This window comes from Aspergillus glaucus (genome assembly GCF_001890805.1).
Source record: "Aspergillus glaucus CBS 516.65 unplaced genomic scaffold ASPGLscaffold_6, whole genome shotgun sequence".
Lineage (NCBI taxonomy): Eukaryota > Fungi > Ascomycota > Eurotiomycetes > Eurotiales > Aspergillaceae > Aspergillus > Aspergillus glaucus.
The window spans coordinates 1,083,870-1,101,200 of NW_019170458.1; the positions used below are offsets into that span (position 1 = coordinate 1,083,870).

General features: G+C 53.1%; 8 protein-coding genes across 8 annotated transcripts; 4 read left to right on the forward strand and 4 right to left on the reverse strand.

Moving 5' to 3' along the window:
- Window positions 1-47: 47 nt before the first annotated feature.
- Window positions 48-2,360, forward strand: ASPGLDRAFT_65377 (putative C6 transcription factor; the record flags this gene model as incomplete). Its single annotated transcript, XM_022548891.1, has 2 exons — window positions 48-1,509; window positions 1,555-2,360. The coding sequence occupies 2 exons, from the start codon at window positions 48-50 to the stop codon at window positions 2,358-2,360; spliced, it is 2,268 nt and encodes a 755-aa protein (XP_022402947.1).
- A 59-nt stretch (window positions 2,361-2,419) lies between these two features.
- Window positions 2,420-5,179, reverse strand: optF (small oligopeptide transporter, OPT family). Its single transcript, XM_022546211.1, has 4 exons — window positions 4,968-5,179; window positions 4,638-4,826; window positions 2,766-4,578; window positions 2,420-2,703 (listed from the first exon to the last, which is right to left on the reverse strand). Exons 1-4 carry the CDS (start codon window positions 5,022-5,024, stop codon window positions 2,510-2,512), a joined length of 2,253 nt encoding a protein of 750 aa, XP_022402948.1. The 5' UTR covers window positions 5,025-5,179; the 3' UTR covers window positions 2,420-2,509.
- A 93-nt stretch (window positions 5,180-5,272) lies between these two features.
- On the forward strand, window positions 5,273-6,973 carry ASPGLDRAFT_56759 (FAD-dependent oxidoreductase). The gene is made up of 3 exons (XM_022548211.1): window positions 5,273-6,081; window positions 6,133-6,530; window positions 6,578-6,973. The coding sequence occupies exons 1-3, from the start codon at window positions 5,704-5,706 to the stop codon at window positions 6,861-6,863; spliced, it is 1,062 nt and encodes a 353-aa protein (XP_022402949.1). The 5' UTR covers window positions 5,273-5,703; the 3' UTR covers window positions 6,864-6,973.
- A 1,041-nt stretch (window positions 6,974-8,014) lies between these two features.
- fos-1 (sensor histidine kinase/response regulator Fos-1/TcsA) lies at window positions 8,015-10,773 on the forward strand. The gene has a single exon (XM_022546212.1). The coding sequence runs from the start codon at window positions 8,186-8,188 to the stop codon at window positions 10,307-10,309; it is 2,124 nt and encodes a 707-aa protein (XP_022402950.1). The 5' UTR covers window positions 8,015-8,185; the 3' UTR covers window positions 10,310-10,773.
- Window positions 10,321-10,615, reverse strand: ASPGLDRAFT_1338720 (uncharacterized protein). The gene has a single exon (XM_022541250.1). The coding sequence runs from the start codon at window positions 10,520-10,522 to the stop codon at window positions 10,358-10,360; it is 165 nt and encodes a 54-aa protein (XP_022402951.1). The 5' UTR covers window positions 10,523-10,615; the 3' UTR covers window positions 10,321-10,357.
- Window positions 10,774-12,439: 1,666 nt separating the features above from the next.
- Window positions 12,440-14,503, forward strand: ASPGLDRAFT_122232 (S53 family peptidase; the record flags this gene model as incomplete). Its single annotated transcript, XM_022540302.1, has 3 exons — window positions 12,440-12,915; window positions 12,967-13,332; window positions 13,381-14,503. The coding sequence occupies 3 exons, from the start codon at window positions 12,440-12,442 to the stop codon at window positions 14,501-14,503; spliced, it is 1,965 nt and encodes a 654-aa protein (XP_022402952.1).
- Window positions 14,504-14,608: 105 nt separating this feature from the next.
- ASPGLDRAFT_34143 (MDR family NADP-dependent oxidoreductase) lies at window positions 14,609-15,792 on the reverse strand (the record flags this gene model as incomplete). Its single annotated transcript, XM_022544394.1, has 4 exons — window positions 14,609-14,836; window positions 14,888-14,939; window positions 14,987-15,056; window positions 15,111-15,792. 4 exons carry the CDS (start codon window positions 15,790-15,792, stop codon window positions 14,609-14,611), a joined length of 1,032 nt encoding a protein of 343 aa, XP_022402953.1.
- Window positions 15,793-15,917: 125 nt separating this feature from the next.
- Window positions 15,918-17,286, reverse strand: akr1 (putative aldehyde reductase (AKR1); the record flags this gene model as incomplete). Its single annotated transcript, XM_022542241.1, has 6 exons — window positions 15,918-16,408; window positions 16,459-16,587; window positions 16,634-16,813; window positions 16,867-16,959; window positions 17,006-17,192; window positions 17,240-17,286. 6 exons carry the CDS (start codon window positions 17,284-17,286, stop codon window positions 16,043-16,045), a joined length of 1,002 nt encoding a protein of 333 aa, XP_022402954.1. The 3' UTR covers window positions 15,918-16,042.
- Between the last annotated feature and the right edge of the window lie 45 nt (window positions 17,287-17,331).

A 17,331-nucleotide genomic window follows, 5' to 3' on the forward strand; every position in this document is an offset into this window, starting at 1 on the left:
CACTCCGTAATGGACTGCGGTTGGAGCCGCCCTCCTCCACCAGCAAGATGACCAGCAGCACGACGGGCAACGACAAGGACTTCCGCGAACAGCTGGGCAAGTTTCGCTTGGACAACATCGCTAGTTCGCTTCCACGTCCTCCCCCTCCTCCCTCTGCCAGTCCGACCAACCCTCCTCTTCCCCCGTCCTCCCATCCGCTGGCTGACCAACAACCGCTTCCCGAATTGGTCCGTGGCAGCACCAGCCTCATCCCCGATCCTCCTGCGAATACCACCACGACTACTCACAATGTTCCGATTTCCTACCACCAGAGCTTGTCGTCGTCCGTGTCCGCCGCGTCGGTAGCCCGCAGCAAACGTGTCTCAACCGCCTGCGATTTCTGTCGCAAACGAAAGAAGAAATGCGACTTCCGTTACCCGAACTGCTCAGCCTGTACCCGGGCTGGTGTCCGTTGCACCATCCCCCCGCCCGGTCCCCAGGTTGCCAATGCATCCGTGCCCCGCGATCAGCTAGAGAATTTGCAGAAACGCGTGCAATGGCTGGAGGATATTGTGCGCCGGAAGACGGGCATCACCGCCGCGGAGCTAGCCACCGGCAGCTCTGTGGATGGTGAGGGTGATCCCGACTGGTGGTACCAGGTGCCTGCCATGGTGGCCACGGGGGATACGCGACCTGCGACCGCGGGGGTGTCCGTGTCGAGCCCGTCCACAGCACATACACCCAGTGCAGCCGGGGGGTCGTCGACAGGAGGACCTGCGGTGTCCGAGTCGCTTGGTACGGGATTGCCCAACGTGGGTGAGATCTTTCGCGACCAACTGGAGCACCGACGGCCTTCTGTCGCGCGGCCTCTGGCGTCCTCCCCGCGGGTGCTGAAGCTTTCCTCATTGGAGGATGCGGAAAAGGTGGCGGGTAACTACTTTGACAGCATGGGATACCAGTATCCGTTTCTGCATCGCTTGGAGTTTCTGGGACAGTTGCGACGGCTCTACAGCGGCGAGGCGCCGTCGCCAGAGTTCCACTACTCATATCACATCACGATCGCAATCGCGCTGTTGATCAAGTCTGCAGATGACACGCAGACGGCCGAATTCTATCGCGCTAGCCAGGAAACGCTGCCGTTGGCGTTGCAGAACGAAGATCTACCTGCTGTGCGAGCGTTGTTGAGTCTTGCGCTATACACCATGTTTGCGACCACGGGACCAAGTGTTTGGCATGTGTTGGGAAGCACAATGCGTTTGGCTACGAGCTTGGGATTACACAAGGCGCGTCCGTCGGCTAATGTGGCGGAAGAGGAGATGTCAAAGCGGGCGTTCTGGAGTTTGTACAATCTCGATCGTCTTATTGCAGTCACTCTGGGTCGACCGTTGGGTATCGCGGACGAGGACATTGCAGTTGATCTTCCGCGCGAATTCAATGATGACTGGACGGAGGCTCCTGGGGCCAGTTCGACCACGATTCCACTGCAGGTCGTGCGACTGCGACGGATATTCTCGCGCATTTATCGCTATTGTAAGTCACCTACTCTGTCTGTGATGAATGCTTCTAACAATGTAGTGTACAACAATCAACCCCCTCCACCGACGCACGAAGTTATCATGACCCTGAGCCATTTCCGTCACGAGGTGGATGAATGGCGGATGCAAGCACCGGTGTATCCCCCGGCCCTTTTATACTCAACCAGTTACTACGACTACCTATACTACACGACCCTGCTGTTGATGTATCGACCCAGCCCGCGCAATCCCACGTCCGACGCAACGAGTATCATCAGCTGCGGCGATTCGAGCATACAAGTGATCCGGTCATACTGGGACAGTTACTCGGTGGGCAAGATCAAATGGATCTGGTTGACGCTGAGCCAGCTCTACTTTGCGGGAATTACAATCCTGTGGGGACTCGAGCAGAACTCGCGAGCGTTCCGACAAGGTCAACCGCCGTTATGGCAGCCAGATGAGCAGATGATGCGTCGCGCAATTCAAGCGGTCATTGTCCTGCTCGAGGAATTTGGCAAGCGACGGCCTGGAGTGGACCGATTGGCGGAGACGTTTCGACACCAGAGCACGATGATCTTTAGCCAGATTGCGTATCAGCAACAGCAGCAGGTACAACAACACCAGCAACAACAGGCAATGCAGCAGCAACAACAGTATCAACTACAAGCAGCACCAACGCCTCCGCCGCCACGATTGACCGTGCCATTAGCACCACCGCCGTCGACGGTCCCGTTGGCACCGGTACTGGATGATGTACTCCTGGTTGATGGAACAGGGAATACCGTGATTGATCCGCAGCTGGCAGAGCAGTTGTTTTATTCATATGATTGGTTTCAGGAGGAGATGGCGACGTACTACACTTTATAAATTATGGGTGTACTTTTATATGTATATACCATGCAGTTATGATACCCTCCTTAGTTCTGTTTTTTTTTTTTTTTTTTTTTTTTTTTTTTGGTTCGGGGATCAAGGCAGATTATGTATTTACATTACTATACATGCGTCCATTAGAGCGGTTAATACCAAACTTCCGGCCCAAAGAACCCCTGTTCAGGTAATCCCTTCCACGGCGTGCCTTTTCCATCTGCTGTGTTGCTGTACACGGTGTTTCCCCACCAACTCAGCGAGCCGGCGGGAAGCGTAATGCAGAAGAAGATGATGACTGTTGCAACGGCGACGCCGGAGTCAAGGGCTGCCGACAATACATAATCTGTTGGGCATTGAGTTAGTGGACCGGACTGGACAGTCAATTGTAGAGAAGGGGAGACATACTATACTTAGCCCACCAAGCCGGCCTCTTCATCTTCACCCACCCATTAAAAATAACATTAATCAGCCACCAACTCGAAAAACTAATCCCCGTCGCCGGCGGAACAAGACTCATTGCTCCAAACGCCACAGGCCACGAGAGGTAGTTGACATTCTTCCACTTCCGTCCAAGAAACCACGTGATAACAACAACAACCGGACCAACGAGGAAAAACCATAGTAAGTTTCCATAGATCTGACCAGGGGAGAAGTTCCGCGCTGGGCCGAGAGCGCCCCAGATCAGTGAGGAGGAGTATGTTACTCGGCCGTGCGGACAGGTAAATCCGCCCGAGGCGTCGGAGGTGCAGACACCGTCGATGCGGGTGATCATGAAGACTGTTACGCCGCATTGGACGATTGCGCCGATGAGTGTTGCCAGGCCTTGGGCTAGGAAGACGGTTCGTGGGGCGATGTGTAGGTAATGCCCTAGTTTCATGTCTGCCATGAACTCTAGACCCTGTGAGACGGCGACGTAGCCGTAGAACTTGAATGCCATGTTTGCCACCGGACGGCCGAGGAATGCGTAGCCGCCGATGAACTCGGTTAGGAGGTTCAGTTGGTTACTGCTGATGTTTGTGACTGCTTTGATGATTCCCACGGGAATAATGTAGAGCACTGGGAGGACGAAAGCGATGAGGACCGCCCAGGCTGGCAGACCCGTGTGCCAGACTTCGTTTGTCACGATGGACAGCACGAACATGAGGATTGTGATCGCGACGAACCACCACCACGGCACGTCGCGGTAGGCGGTGATCAGCCGCGCGTGAATGTCTTTCTTGTTGCGGCCTTGCCATTGTTCCCACAGGTCTTTGCCGTGGTAGAGACCGATGTGCACGAAGATGCCGGTTAGGTTGGCGAAGGCCACGCCGTAGGTTAGTGCGTAGCCTGCCGGGAGGAACATGGGGGAGTAGTTTCTGTATGCTTCTTGGTCGATTGTGCCCGAGGGGGTCATCACGCGGCTTGTGTTGTAGGATTGGCCCGTGTTGTCGAACGTATTCGAATTAAGCATGGGTAAGTACGCGGAATACCACGTGTTGGTGTAGTAGAGGATCGGGCAGATGAGCCAGAAGAACAGCGCGAATGAGCCCATTACGTTCAGTCCAGCCCAGAAGGGTACCAGGAGCGGGCTCTGGTTCGCGTAGACCACCTGCGCCCAGTCGAATGTCACCACGGACATACCCAGCCCAGTCTGCTGGCCGAACAGCTGGTTCACAACCACATTATTTGGAACAATCCAGCAGATGAAGCTAAACGTGCTCAGCCCGGTAAACAGATACCCCGGCGCAAAGTACCACACCCCTCCCACGACAAAGACAATCAGGAAAAACCGCAGCCGCGAAATACGCCACCCATCCGCTAGCGTGTTCGCCTTGGAATGCAGCGTCTGCAGCAGCGCCGCATTAGACAACACCTGCGGCCAGATCATCGTCGCGGGACTAACGAGCCACCGCGCTGCCATCCCCGCCAATCCAAACCCAAACAGCTGCGTCGTGATGCATAGTAGGATCTCGAACCCGCCCTGCGACGGGAAATTGTAGAACTTGACCATCGCCTCGATGACCTGCGTTGCGGCCGCCGAGCCGAACGACACGTTCGCCATGATTGTGATTAGCGCATGTTCTTTAATGTTGAAATGGCGGTCCGGATTCCACCAGCCCACGGGCAGCCATTTCGCCCATGCGCAGCCGACGGGGAAGGCGAGGAGTTGCGCGACCAGCGCGCTGATGGTGACGCTGGGTTGGCGCAGGCTGAAGAACTGATTGAGACCGCTTCCGACCTGTTTTCTATTAGCGATTGTCCCACAGGATTGTGATTGCGATTGTAACGGGCGCGCACAATGGTAAAAATAACACCGATTGTCCACATGCGAACGGTGTTCACCGGCAGTGTCACATTATCCACAGGCTGCACGACGGCGCGCACCTCGGGAAACGGAGAGTCGCTCGCTTCATAGGGGAGAATGCGCTGGGCGTCGCCATCGCTTAGGATCTCGATTTCGGAGGAGTCGGTCTCGAAGGGAGGGTCCTATATCGTTTCGGCAAGTGTGAGCAAGCAGTGCGATCCAATGGGTGCCCGGCCAGGCTGCATGTCAGTCAGACATGACAGCGGCAGCTCGTATACTAGACCCAAAGCGAATGTTTCTAGAATAGGAGAAAGAGAACCCACCTGAATGCTGTGTTGGTGTTTTTTTCCTTTGTCGGACAGCGAGTCGGCATTGGGCATGGCGGCTGGGGCCGGTCTGTATAATCTGAGTGTCTGTATGCGTATGTGTATTTGTGTCTGTGTATTTATCTGTGTCCTTGTCTATGCATGTCAGTGTCTATCCGAGTGTATGCTAGTATATAGATGTAGAGAGTTGTGCTGTGTATGAATTTGAAGGATTGAGGCAAAAGGAGTCTTGACAAAGTACAACCCCGCAAGAGTTTGCATTCTCCTACATACACTACTCGCTGCTCAACTATACACTACTATGCGATACCTCGGCACTTTATTCTGTACATATACCCCCTACTCCTCCGTACAGACACTCCCACATACACATGTACATAAGTCCTCTGTACAGTCGGCTTCAAGCGATTCAAGCTGACGACTCCTCTTGTCTCTGTCGCGGCTCATGCCGACCGTCGGACCTGGGCGCTTCTCTCCGACAGATTGTCCATAGGTATACAGCAAGCCACATCCAACAACAGGCCCCAATACGAATTTTCCGCTGTTAGAGAGTACCAGATCGTCCAGCCCTCATGCCTGACTCTTCCGTGCGCGTGTTAGAGATCGGTGGAGAGCGGGTTGAGCCGTTGGCCACATCCGTGTTTGGCTCTGGATGACCCGTTGATCGAGTTATAAATCTAGTTCTCCCCGGCTTCCAGCAAGCATTGCAGACCAGTCAGTCATCAAGTGCATCATGGGCGAATCGCATATCGAGCATACTCCTTCTCTTCCCTTTGCCCAGCGCCCTATTGTCATTCTTGGGGCTGGTATCATCGGGTGTACCACTGCCCGGCAGTTGTTGTTGAACGGGTTTCCGGTGGTTCTGGTGGCGGAGTATCTGCCAGGAGACCAGAGTATCTTTTATGCTTCTGCTTGGGCTGGTGCAGCATGGCATGCCGCTGGGGGTATCAATCCGGAGCAGCGATACTTCCAGGCTGTTACCCATCGCCATCTGCTGAAGATGGCCCAGGAGGATCCGACATCGGGTGTTTGTATAGTTGATACAAGGGAGTTCCTCGAGCAGGCTCCACCGGAGAACTCTTCGTTATGGGGGCAGCATGTTGTGTCGAAGGTATGACCCGTGCCCTTGGATAGTCGGATATTCAGATACTAATGAATGCAGTTCCGTCACCTCAAAAAAGACGAATTCCCCTCGCACTTTAACACCGGCTGGGCTTACGATACCCTCGTCACCGATCCAACATTACATATGCCCTATCTTGGAAAGCAAATCACTGAACTTGGAGGGCAGTTCATCCGCAAGAAGGTCAACTCCCTGGAAGACATGTACCAAATGTTCCCCGAGTCCAGCATCTTTATCAACGCCAGTGGCATTGGGAGTAAAGAGTTGGACGACGTCAAGGACGACAAGTGCTTTCCGGAACGGGGCCAGAATGTCTTCTACAAGACTGACAAGTGCCATATGATGTATTTCCGGAATGGCAAGCAATATACATATGTCATTCCCCGTCCTATGTCCCAGGGTGTTGTCCTTGGGGGTGTCAAGCAGCAGGATAATCTGTGAGTCTCCTTAAACCGACCGTGTTTCATAGCTAATGTTTCATCAGCTCCCCTGAAGTCGACATGGCAATTGCCCAAGACGAAATCTCCCGCGCTCACATGCTGGCACCCGAGATTGTACCAGAGAATCCTCCGGAAGACAGCATCAGCCACATCATTGGCATCCGTCCCTCGAGACAGGGTGGTTTCCGGTTAGACTGCGAAAAGGCCGGACAGCGCACTATTCTGTCTGCGTATGGATTTGGTGGTGGTGGATATGCATTCTCGTATGGAGTGGCCGATGCTCTGTCGAAGATGGTTGAGAGGGCCGAACGGGAGAATGTAATTCTGTGATTTTTGTTTACGGGAGTTTGGATGAGCGATTACGATTACGATACCATATTCTACTATACTATTTTATTCTATAATATTCCTTTAATGATTCAAGTATAGTATGTGATGCCTCAGGCGGTGTTCTTATCACCACAACCACACACAACCACACACAACCACAACTTCACAACTACGGACTACACAACTACACACCAATACCACATTCTCCCTCTAACAAATACTCCATATCCCTGAAGCGAGTACTCCGTACACAGTAGAACTACCCCTGTTTGACTCCAACGGATCTCTCCGACGATCGCTTCTAGGGCCTTCCTCTTGGATTCCAGATCGACAGTTCTCAGTGTGCTAACAGCTCGCATAGTTAGTGTGTTATTATCCTGATTATTACTGCTTTTGCCGCTACTAACGACGGCTACAGACCAATCCAGTCGCATCCCAGTCGCATCCCAGCCGCATCCCAGTCCGAGTACAGAGTACGTGTGACCGCACCGTCTCTGTTGCACTGGTTCTCTGTGCTTGTTTGCTGGGAGGCCGTCGGTACTGGACGAATAGCATGGATTCCGATCGTCCACCCCCGTCAGACAGGTGCGAGGCTTCCATGCAGCATGACATCGTCCCGATCGTGAAGAATGTCCAACCTGACCGCAAGATTGGAGTACATATACCGGCCGCACCGTCATTTTTGTTTAAGGATCGGTGGGGAATGATTGGATTCTTACGTCGACACCTTTTTTCTCTTTGGATTCCATTTATTTCCCTCCGACCGCTGGTGTATCAGGTTCCGTCAGTTCCCACTCCGTCTCATGCATCTTCCACGGCTTCCATTCGGCTTCTCTGTCTAATGACCGAGATTCCTCCCCTATATCCCTTATAATACAGCTTAATATTCCTTTAAAGGACGCGCCATTCTGTGCTTTCCATTCCCTGGTTGTTAATAACCAACCACCTCCGCACCCGGTCTACCATGGTTCTACTTCTCCTGAGACGCTGAAAAGCACTAGAAAATCCCTGGAATCTTCGGTGCACGCGTCCCCCGCAGCCTCGGTGTTTTTTGCCGTCTACTAACACTGGCTGGTGTCGATCTGAAGTCAAAAAGTTGTGGTCATTCTTGCAACTTGCGGTCTTGAATGCGCTGAGCTGGACTGGTGCGGTGTTTTCTTTTCTTTTTCTTTTTTTTTTTTTTTTTTTTTTTTCTTACCTTTTAATAATATCTAATATTGAACTCATCCTCGCCTCACTTTTCCACTTGCGTCGCTGCTTCCGAATACTTACGCATAGAATTTGAACCATCACACTGTCGACATACCACGACCCGGTTCACGATGGTCCCTAATAATCAACTCCTCCGACTCACCATCGCGAATCGTGAACCCGTCACCGTCGCAATGGCGACTCCGCCCCCGGAGGAGGATCTATATCTCTCGAAACGGCACGAAGAGGACGATTACGAAGAAGCGAATCGAGAACGAAAAAAGGACTACAGCTCACACACTCACAAATGTTCGCGCCGGCACAATGATCCCATGACTCGAATCTACCGCTTAACTCCCATTCCGACCATTCTTCTCGACGCTTCCCTACAAATCATCGAGGTATCCGACAGCCATCTTGCTTTCTTCCATCAATGCAGAGACGCGCTGTTGGACAAGTGTATATACGATATCTCGTCATGCGTCGTCTTCTCCGACATTGTGATCTTTAGCGGCGCCCTACGAGCGGCCGTCACCAGCCGCGACGTCCAGACGATTGACGGCATCCATCTTCCCGATACAAACTCCTACTTCTCTCTACGATTGATACCGATTTTCGACGGTCCGGAGCTGATCTACATGGTCCTCGAGACTCAGAATGTCACCAACGAACACGCAGAATCCCGCGCATGCAGCAAGCAGACTCACATTAATGAAACCTATCGGACGTTGCTGGACACCGTCAAAGACTACGCCATCTTCATGCTCGACACGCGCGGGAACATTGCGACTTGGAACTCCGGGGCCGCCGTGTTGAATGGATATCCAGCGGATGAAATCATCGGCCAGCATTTCTCCATCTTCTACAGCGACGAGGATTGTTTGCGACAGAAGCCTGAAAAAGAGCTCGAGGTTTGTCTGCGCGATGGCAAGGTGGAGGATGAAGGCTGGCGGTATCGTCGAGACGGATCGCGATTCTGGGCCAACGTCCTCGTGACGCCTATCCACCAATTCGGGCATCATGTCGGTTTCGCAAAAGTCACCCGGGACCTGACTGAGCGCAAGGCCGCCGAGGCCCGTTTAATTGCTGCGTTTGAAGAATCGTCGAAACTCAAGAGTGACTTTTTGGCCAATATGAGCCACGAGATCCGTACCCCGATGAACGGCATGCTGCTGGCTCTGACCATGTTGACGAGCACGGAGCTCAACCAACAGCAGCAGGAGTATGCGTCTATTATTGAAGATTCGACATCCATTCTGCTGCAGGTGATCAACGACGTTTTGGATTATTCGAAACTGTCGTCTGGGGCCTTTTCATTGCACTCGGATATCGTCAATGTCCGAACGATAATCGACGCCGTTGTGCGAAACTGCAACCCCCTTCTCAAGCCGGGAGTTGAATTGACCAGTCATCTTCCGGACGACTTCCCCCTGTATCTCAAAGGCGACCCGCTTCGGTTCCGGCAGGTGCTGCAGAATCTCGTCGGGAATGCAGTCAAATTTACCGAGCAAGGCAGCGTCAGGATTCACACGTCGTTTTCCGTCAACGAGGAAAAGCGAGATGCCTATGATATTTTGACTGAAGTTGTTGATACCGGTATCGGGGTGCCGGCTGATTCCATTAATACCCTTTTCACCCCATTCACACGATTCGCAGACTCCTGCACCAAGAAGTATCAAGGGACAGGTCTGGGTCTTTCGATTTGCAAAGGTCTAGCCGAGCTGATGGACGGAACGGTCGGATTCAGACCAAATCCAGACGGCCGCGGAAGTGTCTTCTGGGTGGCAGCGCGAATGAATTGCACGGACGAGGTGGACTCAACCCGAGCATCCGGCCTCGCCTCCGAAGAAACCCTTGACCCAACCGAAGAAATCCGCAAGATCGCACCCCAGAAACACATCCTCCTCGTCGAAGACAACATGGTGAACCAAATGGTGATGCGCAAGCTCCTGCACAGCGTGGGATTCGAGCGCGTCGACGTCGCATGGGACGGTGCGCAGGCGGTGCGAATGGTCCAGCAGCGTCCGTTATCGTATAACGTGGTTTTGATGGATGTTAATATGCCGGTGTTGAGCGGGTTAGATGCGACATCGCGGATTCGAGAGTTTCATATCGATGTTCCTATTATCGCGCTTACGGGGAATGCGCTGAAGGGCGATGCGGAAACGTATTTGGCAAAGGGGATGAATGATTATTTGGCGAAACCGATTCATCGGCAGCAGCTATTGAGGATGCTTTGGAAGTGGATTGTTTGATGGGGTTTCATGGCAGAGATGTTGGGCATCTCTGTCTCGTTTTTCACTTCATTGAGACACTATCATCCGACTCGCATTTTCAGGTTTCACTTGTGGATTCCAGGCAAACCGAATCGAGCATAGCATGCGTCGACAAAACCATGATGTCCAATCCGACGCAAGATTGAAATACGCATACGGTCTGTCTCTCCCTCTGGAACCTGTCATGATCATTCACGACCGGGACTTACGAGCACAATGAACCTGCTGGCACCCGACGATACGGTACGTTCCCTGCATTTCGACGCCTTTTCACCCTGTTTGCCCTTATTTCTTATACAACGTCCATCGGCGACACTAACGGCCTCGATCAGTACCAGCAAGCTCTGTCAATCAGATGAGAGCATCGTCATCGCTCCTTCAGCCATGATAGCCCAGACCCAAGCGACTTGACCATTGGATCTTTGCGTAAGCAGAACCGTCCGGATCAACTTCACACGGACGCTCAACAATTGGGGAAGAATCGCTGTACGAGTACGAGTAATGAGTGTAGACATGTGTATGATACTGAATGGAATCGTCATGATTTTCCTCTTCAAGAGCGATATTCGGACCAAGGACATCTGGAGAAACGACAAGTCGTACCCGTGCGCAGAGGTTGATCGTTATCTCGCCCAGCGTTGCCCTCATGTTTGAACCCTCGAAGGATCTTGCGTGATTGTTGTTGTTGTTGTTGTTGTTGTTGTTGTTGTTGTTGATGTTGGCCCGGGCATAGGCAGAGTGTTCTGTTGGCCTCCGGACTTTAACCTTTTCTTTCCTTCTTTTGCCCTTTTGGATTACTGTGCTTTCCGGTGAATCGTCGGCAGGAAATTATTCGCCACAGTCGCGGTGGTTTGGCTCTAATTTGCTTAATGTTATTTACCTTTTCGGGCGGCGTTGAGTCTATACAGCGGGTTCGCCGATCAATAGGGGATACCCAGTGATTACTCCATACGACAAGACACGATATGATGAAGAGCAAGATACATTTGAATACCGCCAATGACACAGCAGAAACAGGTATAATTTCCGAAAGACAATTAAGAAACAAAATCCCGGCATCATCACAAGAGACTGCATCCGAGAACCTCCTCGGTCCACCCCCTGAATCTTGCACGACGGTCGATCTCTGTACCAAAAGCCGGCAATGGCAATAGTTTCTACTTTCTATTCCCCTTTCGGACAGCCTGAATTTCTTGGCTGCCGGGTTGAGATGATTTACGGTAGCTTTTGCCTTGTTTCCCTCGTGCTTGAGTTTAGGGGCGAGTTAACCAACGCAGGATACCTCTACGATTCATGCATGCTGGACGGCAGACCCGCTGTCATTCCACCGCGCAGTAGGAGTGCATGCTACGCGCGATAACTATCTTATACGGAAGACGCGGTCCACGATAGGCTTCGTCAAGCTTTATTATGCTGCCAGTTCGTATTTAATACGTGCAACCGGAATTATCACACCGCATTGTGCGACTGCTTGCATCGGCTCGTCGGATTGATCCGTTGAAACCGGAATTGAGGCGTTGAGATGTTCAGAATGCTATGGACACAGGGACTCTGGAGCACGCTAAGGATCGTAAAGGAACCGTCTCTTCCACTCTGGCCAGGATCGCCGCGATGATAAAACCCCTCGCGGCCTGAATCCGTCATGACGCACGACGTACTTGTGCCAGAGCAGAGGAAGTGAGGATGGACAAAGACAATTCGGAAAGTTGTTTCTCACGTGGGATGAGCAACTCGTACGGAAACATCTCTTTACGGGGTGACAGGGACCGTCGATTGTTACTCCCTGGGAGATAGGAGATAGCGATAGACACAGTGTGAGGAGGCTTTGTTCATCTTATCGTTGGCCCGACCTCGGAAAAGTAAGCATCGGCAGTGCTTAGACCACAGACTTTGCGGAGTTGGCTTTGCTCCTTTCTCCTCAACCATCGTCAGTGGGACGCGATGATCACTACGGTTGATTGAGTTGGACCTCCACATCATGTTTTGGTGGACTTTAATGCACACTCCGTATATATATGGGGGTAGGCATCCTGACTCTGATGCTTTCCTTCTCCAGCTCCGTTCGTCAATTCCCAGGAGAGTACGAGCTGGACTTGTAAGCTTGTCAAAATGAAGTCTTCTCTTCTCCTTTTGGGCGCAATGGCCGCCCACGTGCTGGCCGCCCCTGCTTCTTCCCACGATTATATTGTTCACGAACGCCGGGATGCGTTGCCTGCCTCGTGGAGCGAGGAAAAAAGATTGGACGGATCCGCCAGCCTGCCGATGCGTATCGGTCTGACCCAGTCTAACCTGGACCGCGGCCATGATCTCCTCATGGATGTTTCGCACCCCGGTTCGTCGCGATACGGACAGTTTTACACCCCCGAGGAGATCCATGATCTCTTCGCTCCGTCCAAGGAGACCGTGGACAGTGTCCGCGACTGGTTGGAGAACATGGGTATTGCGGGACACCGCATCTCGCAGTCCGTGAACAAGCAGTGGTTGCAGTTTGATGCTGATGCGGAGGAGATGGAGTCCTTGCTGCGGACCAAGTACTACGTCTATGAGCACCAGGACACTGGCAAGAATCATGTTGCGTGCCGCGAGTAGGTCCTTTCTTACCCATTGTAGTTTAGTTCAATTGCTCATGCGTACAGGTACCACGTCCCCAAGCATGTGCAACGCCACATTGACTTCATCAAGCCCGGTGTCAACCTGCTGGAGGTCAGCAACGTGAAGCGGGCCAATGAGACCGACGAATCCGGCGTCCAGAAGCGCTCGACTGTCACTCCTCAGGGTCTCCTGCCCCCGATTCTGCGCACCTTGGGCCTGCCTCTGGCGGAACTCCTGGGTAACCTCCTGGGTCTCTGTGATGTGGCCATCACCCCGCCGTGTATTGAGGCCATGTACAACCTGACCAAGGGTGACAAGGCTACCAAGGGTAACGAGCTCGGTATCTTTGAGGATCTGGGTGACATCTACAACCAGGATGACCTGGACCTGTTCTTCTCGAGTGTTTATCCGTATGTTCCTGTCCATTCAAAGACTTGATCTAAAGCTGACGATGGTAGTACCATTCCTGATGGCACCCACCCCGAGCTCAAGGCCGTTGACGGCGCCAAGGCCCCGTCCAACAGCTCGCTCGATGCCGGCGCCGAGTCAAACCTGGACTTCCAGATCTCGTACCCCATCATCTGGCCGCAGAACTCGATTCTGTTCCAGACCGACGACCTCGTCTACGAGAAGAACTACACTTACGACGGCTTCCTGAACAACTTCCTCGACGCCATCGACGGCTCCTACTGCTCGGAGACCTCCCACTTGGACCCGCCCTACCCCCACGACGTCAAGGGCGGCTACAAGGGCAAATTGCAGTGCGGTGTTTACAAGCCCACTAACGTCATCTCCATCTCCTACGGTGGCACCGAGGCCTCCCTGCCCATCTCCTACCAGCGCCGCCAGTGCAACGAGTTCATGAAGCTCGGTATGCAGGGTGTCTCTGTCGTGGTTGCCTCTGGTGACTCCGGTGTGGAAGGCCGCGGCGGTGACCCCAGACCCAGCAACTGCATGGGTGAGGATGACAAGGTCTTCGCGCCGGACTTCCCCGCTACCTGCCCCTACCTCACTACCACCGGTGGTACCTACCTGCCCCCCTTCGCCGACCCCAAGAAGGACCAGGAGGAGGCAGTGACCAAGTTCCCGTCCGGCGGTGGCTTCAGTAACATCTACAAGCGCGCCGACTACCAGAAGAAGGCCGTTGAGGAGTACTTCTCCAAGTACGACCCTGGCCACAAGTCCTACAAGTCCGTGGACAACAGCTCCTTCGGTGACAACGGCGGTATCTACAACCGTATTGGCCGTGCGTACCCTGACGTTGCGGCTGTCGCTGACAATGTCCTTGTTTTCTCGGGTGGTGTGCCGTCGCTGGTCAGTGGTACCTCTGCCGCTGCACCGGTGTTCGCGGCCATCCTTACCCGTATTAACGAGGAGCGGTTGGCCAAGGGCAAGTCGACGGTTGGCTTCGTCAACCCGCTGCTGTACGAGCACCCTGAGGTGTTCAACGATATTGTCAAGGGGGAGAACTCGGGTTGCGGCGTGACTGCCTTCAAGGCGGTTCCTGGCTGGGACCCGGTTACTGGCTTGGGAACTCCCAACTATCCTAAGTTGTTGGATTTGTTTATGGACCAGCCGTAATGTGATTTCCCTATGTTATGATTATAGCTAGTACCAAGGGTCTTAATACCCAGGTAATAGATAATGATAATTCCTTTGTCTCTACATATATATCTTCAAGTGTGGTTAAACCATCTTAGTACACAACTTCCCAGTGTTATTCCCCTCAAACAACCGCAACCAAACACCAGGGACATCCTCGAAGCCCGCGTCAACAATAGTCTGCATCTCATCGTCCAGAATGATCTTCCCATCCTTCCACGCCTGGACGAGCAGTTCCGTCGTCGCGGGAATATGAGGCAAGTAATCGTAGGCGAAGAAACCGTGCATGCTCAGGCGGTTTTGGGTGATTTCCTGACTTGTTAGCCAACCTTTTTTCGAATTGGAGTGATGGGGAGGGCTCACGAAGAGGTTCTTGTAGATCTGGCTGGTGGAGTTGTAGGTTGAGATTGTGCCGCTGTTTGTGTTAGTACTCGTTTCTGTATCAGGCAAGCGGAGGGGTACCAAGAAGCAATCCGTCCAAAGCGTTTCAATCGGGTAAGCATGAGATCGAGGATGGTGCCGCCGACGTTGTCTTATGTCTGTTAGCAATGCTTCAAATCGAACCCCATATCCAGGGGAGAGATACCAAAGTAAACCTCAACATAACCCTCCGTCGCCCTAACAAGATCCTCCTCAAACGACCTAGACCGATAATTAACACACTCCTCCGCACCAAGACCCCTAACCCAGTCACATTTCTGATCTGTCCCCGCAATACCAATAACCCGACAACCCAGCAACTTCCTCGCAATCTGCACCGCCATACTCCCCGTCGCACCCGCAGCCGCAGAAACAACAACCGTCTCTCCAGGCTGCACCTTGACAATCTCCTTAAGCCCGTAGTACGCCGTGATAGCAGACATCCCCAATGCGCCCAGGAAATGCGCGATATCTAGACCCGGGATTGGAGTGAGGGGCTGACACTCGCTTTCATCGCGGATACTCAACTCGCGCCATTCCGTAAATGCGAAGACTAGACTGTTTACTGGGAGCTTCGAGGAGGTAGATTCGATAACCCGCACGATGGCGGCGGTGCGCATTGCATCGCCTTCATGGATTGGGGGGAGGTATTGCCGTGCGGGATCTGCGGTTGCGGAGATCCATGGGCGCATTCCAGGATCGTTGGAGAGGTAGAGCGTTTTGGTGAGGACTTGGCCTGGTTGTAGCGTGGGGAGGGTGATGGTGTTCAGGGTGAAGGTGGGGTTGGGGCCGGAGAGGGTTGGAAGGGCGGTTGGTTTGTTGGTCAGGGTCCATTGGCGGGTTTGCATGGTGGCGGTTGTCCTTGATTGATTGAGGATGTTGATAGTAAGTGTAAATGAAGGATATATATATATATATCGAACCGTAAAAAGGAGTAGATGGAACCAATTCCCGAAGTGCAGTGCAGATGCAACTTAAAAGTAATTTTATGCACTCCGTAATGCTCCGTATTAATGGGACGACGATCTTGGACTAAACTGATTCGTGCACTGTGGATCGTAGAATTCATATGACTAGCTATGTACATTATGCACGCCTTTATGCCCCCACACCCACATTAACCTTGTACGTAGCCGGGCCCTCCTCGGCCTCGCCAAAGATATTAATGTTCCACCGCGGCGAGTTGGCAGCGTACGGGGTGTTGTACCGCCGCGGGGTTTCGCCAATCTTGCTGACCTTCTCGACCTCCTCGGGCGTGAGCTCGATCTCCTGGAAGTTCTCGACGATGCGGTGCGGCGTGACGGACTTGGGGATGACGCTGTGGCCGCCGGTCTGCGACCAGGCTAGAACGACTTGCGAGGGAGAGACGGTCTTGCCTAGACGCTTGGAGGCGCTTTCGGCGACTTCCTTGACTTCGTCGCGGGTGATGAGGAGGGGTTCGCCGATCATGTTGTTGCCAAAGGCCTGTGTTGTTAGCTCGCGTTACCCAGGTGCGATATAATTTGCCAACTTACTGAATAGGCAGTGATGTGGATGTTCTTTTGGTCGCAGTACCTGATCAGAGCGTTGGACTGGAGGAGAGGGTGACGTTCGATCTGGTTGGCGGCGGGGACGACACCGGTGCCTTGGACGAGGGCCTCGAGCTACTCATTGTTAGCTGGATTCTTTATTCACAGGACTGGAACATACGTGGTCAATGGAAAAGTTGGAAACACCAACAGAGCGTGCTTTCTCCTTGGGAAGCTTGGTCATGGCCTTCCAGGTGTCGACGATGGAGATGTCGTTGTCAATGGCGCAGTCGTTCTCGGCGGCGAGGGGGAAGAGCTCAGGGCCGCGTTTGAAGGACACGGGCCAGTGAATGAGGTAGAGCTGCGTCAACTGTTAGTATTGATCCGACAATCGCAAGGACAGAAGGTGCGCACATCAAGGTAGTCAAGTTCGAGCTCAGCAAGGCACTCGTCGAGAGCCTTTTCAACGTCGTCGGGGTGGTGCTGGCTGTTCCAGAGTTTGGAGGTCTGGGTTGTCAGCATTGCCTTTCATCCTGCCTGTATGGTTACTCACGATGAAGATGTCTTCACGCTTGAGTCCAGGAACATCCTTGAAAGCGCGCTTCAGGCCCTCGCCGACTTCACGCTGGTTCTGGTAGACGACAGCCAAATCCAGGTGACGGTAGCCGGCCGTGAGAGCCTGGTAGACAGCCTCGCCGACCTGACCAGGGGCGGACTGCCAGGTACCGAAACCCAGTTGACTGCGACGTTAGCATAGTACCATGGATGCATAGGGGTAGGAACTTACGGGATCTCAGCGCCGGAGTTGAGAGTGACCTTTCTTCCGAGGGACATGATGGCGATAGAGAAATGTACTATGTAGTGAACAGGATGGGAGAC

Excerpts from the sequence above, each read along its gene's own strand:
- fos-1 (XM_022546212.1), top strand. The coding sequence starts at position 8,186 with ATGGTCCCTAATAATCAACTCCTCCGACTCACCATCGCGAATCGTGAA.
- optF (XM_022546211.1), bottom strand. The coding sequence starts at position 5,024 with ATGCCCAATGCCGACTCGCTGTCCGACAAAGGAAAAAAACACCAACAC. Across the intron at positions 4,827-4,967 it reads AACACCAACACAGCATTCAG|GACCCTCCCTTCGAGACCGA; the intron begins GTGGGTTCTCTT and ends GAAACGATATAG. Across the intron at positions 2,704-2,765 it reads GGCTTGGTGGGCTAAGTATA|ATTATGTATTGTCGGCAGCC; the intron begins GTATGTCTCCCC and ends AATGCCCAACAG.
- ASPGLDRAFT_1338720 (XM_022541250.1), bottom strand. The coding sequence starts at position 10,522 with ATGATCATGACAGGTTCCAGAGGGAGAGACAGACCGTATGCGTATTTC.
- ASPGLDRAFT_56759 (XM_022548211.1), top strand. The coding sequence starts at position 5,704 with ATGGGCGAATCGCATATCGAGCATACTCCTTCTCTTCCCTTTGCCCAG. Across the intron at positions 6,082-6,132 it reads GGCAGCATGTTGTGTCGAAG|TTCCGTCACCTCAAAAAAGA; the intron begins GTATGACCCGTG and ends TAATGAATGCAG. Across the intron at positions 6,531-6,577 it reads GTCAAGCAGCAGGATAATCT|CTCCCCTGAAGTCGACATGG; the intron begins GTGAGTCTCCTT and ends ATGTTTCATCAG.